The sequence below is a fragment of the Triticum dicoccoides genome, chromosome 2A, assembly GCF_002162155.2.
Source record: "Triticum dicoccoides isolate Atlit2015 ecotype Zavitan chromosome 2A, WEW_v2.0, whole genome shotgun sequence".
Classification (NCBI taxonomy): domain Eukaryota; kingdom Viridiplantae; phylum Streptophyta; class Magnoliopsida; order Poales; family Poaceae; genus Triticum; species Triticum dicoccoides.
In genome coordinates, this window is record NC_041382.1 from 698,207,794 (window position 1) to 698,211,103 (window position 3,310).

A 3,310-nucleotide genomic window follows, 5' to 3' on the forward strand; every position below is an offset into this window, starting at 1 on the left:
CCAGAAAAAAAAGCATGAACCACAAAGCAAGATCAATGGCACACAAAACCGACTACTCCAAAATAAAATTTCAGTCGGCTTACAGAAGTTGATCAATGGCACCTAAATTGAACATAACCGAAGTTGATCATCGACGAAACTATTCCCTTCTTTTCGGTTTATAGGGCTTATCTCAAAATTTAACCTTTTCTATTTTGTAAGGCTCAATTTGGTTGTTCCCCATCACAAGTTTAAATTCCAAGATGCATTAAATTATTGCATGCAAGTAAGAGAAAATTGACCAATGCATATACTTTATGCATGCATGCATTGTAATTAATGCATTGATAAACATAATTTTTTAAGAAAAACAAAAGCATTAATTAGGTGCTTTTGCATACTACAAAAGGTATTCTACCACTCACCATCTATCTTAGTTGATGAGATTTCTGAATTGAGCCTTATAAACTAGAAAGTAGGGAGTATTCCACTCCAGGGCAGAAGCTTTCATGTGGAAATCGAAGAGCTAAACATAACTGCTAGGCCGACTCTTCGCCCCGTGCGTTCCGTCCGTCGTTTCCGCTTCAGAGCAAGTACAATAGAGCTGAATCAGCGAGCTATAAAAAATAAACTAGTATATTTCTGCTTAGTTGGAAGAAAGAGAAGAGAAGAGAGAAGGTAAGCGGGCTCTTCGTGAAGAGCCAGCTCTAGCACGTGCTCCTAGGCGCTTTGTGAGAATGAAAGGTGTGCCACATAATAAAAAAATAATACATTTTTTTGATCTACTATTGTACATATTAGCTAAGATAGGTTGTAAATGACATGGCACTGGCTTATAGCCAGCAGGTGGCTATACTACCAAGAGGGTGTTTGGATCCAAGAAACTATTTTTAGTCTGACTAAAAATAGTCTCTTTTAGAGGCTAAAGTTCCAAGCACCCCTGACTAAAGAGAGGCTAGGACTAGTTTTGAGGCTAAAATTTTTTAGTCATAAGAAACCTACTAAAATATGTATTAGCCCTCTCTCTCATCATTTAATGTCTCTCCTTTAACACGAGTTCTGGATTGGAGGGTTTGGAGAATAATAAATGCTCAATAACTTAATTTTAGTCTCTTTAGTATTTGAATCCAAACATGGATAAGGCTAGCAAGTTTTAGTCCCACTACTTTTAGTCATGGGACTAAAATGTATCAAGCACCCTCTAACCATGCTCTCAGACGTGACGTCTCGTGAACTTCCCGAATCCATAGCATGTAGCAGTAGCATATTTAAGCCCCAAGGCGCCACTCTGCAGGCCAGAGCACGCATCCCCATCGATCACCATCTCTACCATGGCGACGGAAGAAGAACCGACGGTCGACGTGAAGCTTTTCGTGGACAAGGAGAAGAACAAGGTCCTCTTCGCGGAGTCCGGCAAGGAGTTCGTCGACGTGCTCTTCGGCTTCCTCACGCTGCCTCTCGGCACCGTCGTTCGCCTCCTCGGCAAGCAGTCCCAGGTCGGATGCCTCGACGAGATCTACAAGAGCGTGGAGGAGCTCTCCAACGACTTCTTCAGAACCGAGGCCTGCAAGGCGATGCTGCTTAGGCCCATCAGCGCTGCGGCGAAGCAATGCTGCGACCTCAAGGTCAGAGTCGAAGACACCAAGCACAGGGAGGTCTATGTTTGCGGCGACACGAGCTGCTGCGCGAAGGCCGACGGCTCGTTTAGCTCGGTCCCCGGCGCTGCCTGCAAATGCGGCAAAGTCATGGGGCAGATCCCTGGAGAGTGGCCGGAGAATTGTGATATCACTTCTGCTACTGGTTCTGCAGATGGAGTTTTTGTCAGAGGATGCTTGAAGTTTATCGTGACTGATGATCTCCAAGTAGCACCAGCCTCAACTTCTCTCATGTTGTCACTTCTTAAGAAGTTTGGGGTGGAGGATCCCTCCCGTCTTGAGCAGAGGATGATCCAGCTCAGTTCAGTCGAGGTTTGTCATCCAAACTCAGTTTTTTTTAGCTAATTATTCCAATTATTCTTTTATAAAACTCGGCAATATTCCGTGTATTGGTCTTATAATCCCTTATTACTTTTACAGATGACTAACTTGCTCAAGAGATCATTGACGTCGAAGCAGCCTTTAACTGGTCACTGTTTTGATGTTGCCATCTCAATTGATGTTTCAGCCCTAGAGATGCTACTGGAGAGTTTACATCCTAAGCAGGGAAATGATGCTGAGCATGAGTTGGACAATGTGAGGATAAGAGTTCTTCGGACGAACAGCTCATCGCTGCTCTATGCTGAAGTTAATGACGATTTCGTCGAGCTCCTATTTGGCTTCCTGACCGTACCACTGGGATCCATCATTAAGACTTATGGTTCATGGCCATCAATTGGATGCATCGCTAATCTGTACAGTAGGATAGATGGAAGTGCTAAAGGATGCATCAGAGAACCATGCCAGTGCTTGCTACTATCACCAAAGCTGGCACCTTTCTTTACTTCTGAAGCTACTAAGATAGTGCAAGCTGAAGAATCAGCTCAAAGGAAGCAACAAATTAAGGCATGCTTCAAGTGCATAAAGACATTAGGTTTTCCGAAGCATGTCAACTGTCACGCGAAAGATCGACATGGCAATTATGTGAATTGCCGTGACACTGTAAAGACCACAAACCTCTGTGAATGTGATCCGAAATCCCCAAAGGGAGGAAGTGACAAGGGTAAAGGGTATGTCAAGCAAGGCCCTCAGAACTTCATGGTGACTGATAATCTGCATGTTCTTCCACTATCCTTGGAGAACACTATACAAGTTGTTTGTGAGGCCAAGATTCAGTCAAATGATCTTGCGGAGAAAGAATTCAGCCTCGCAAAATCTCAGGTTACTATCTTTGCCAAAAATGTTCTGCCATGTTGTCATCCTTTGATTTGCAAACAGTAGGTGGTATTGTTGATTTTTTTATTGTAGCTGACGGAGCTACTGAAAGCCGCCTAGGTGACTCCCAAAGCTCTCAGCTCGGTGCTTCTGCCTCCGAAGAACAAGAAGAAGCTACCTCACCTCAGCTCCGGCCTATATTAGGAAGGACTATTTATTTTGTGATTCCCCTTGTTCAGCTTGGGCTCTGAAAATTCGTATGCTAAATCGTACTTGTATGTCCTAATTCCCCTCCTTGAACTTGAACTTTTAAGATAGTTTGAACAATGTGGTGTCACCAAATTTCTTCTGAAAATGGAAGTTTTTATACATTGTAAGTCAACACGTATACCCACTTTTAAGGTCGGGTTCCACATCTATATCAGCGAGGCCACCAACATCTCAAGAACTGCTTTGTGTCATGCGACTTCATTTCGATTAGT

The 3,310-nt window shown here is 43.5% G+C and overlaps 1 protein-coding gene across 1 annotated transcript; it reads left to right on the forward strand.

Moving 5' to 3' along the window:
* Nucleotides 1–1,310: 1,310 nt before the first annotated feature.
* LOC119358129 lies at nt 1,311–2,948 on the forward strand. Its single transcript, XM_037624820.1, has 4 exons — nt 1,311–1,716; nt 1,807–1,946; nt 2,055–2,834; nt 2,922–2,948. The coding sequence occupies exons 1-4, from the start codon at nt 1,311–1,313 to the stop codon at nt 2,946–2,948; spliced, it is 1,353 nt and encodes a 450-aa protein (XP_037480717.1).
* Nucleotides 2,949–3,310: the final 362 nt, after the last annotated feature.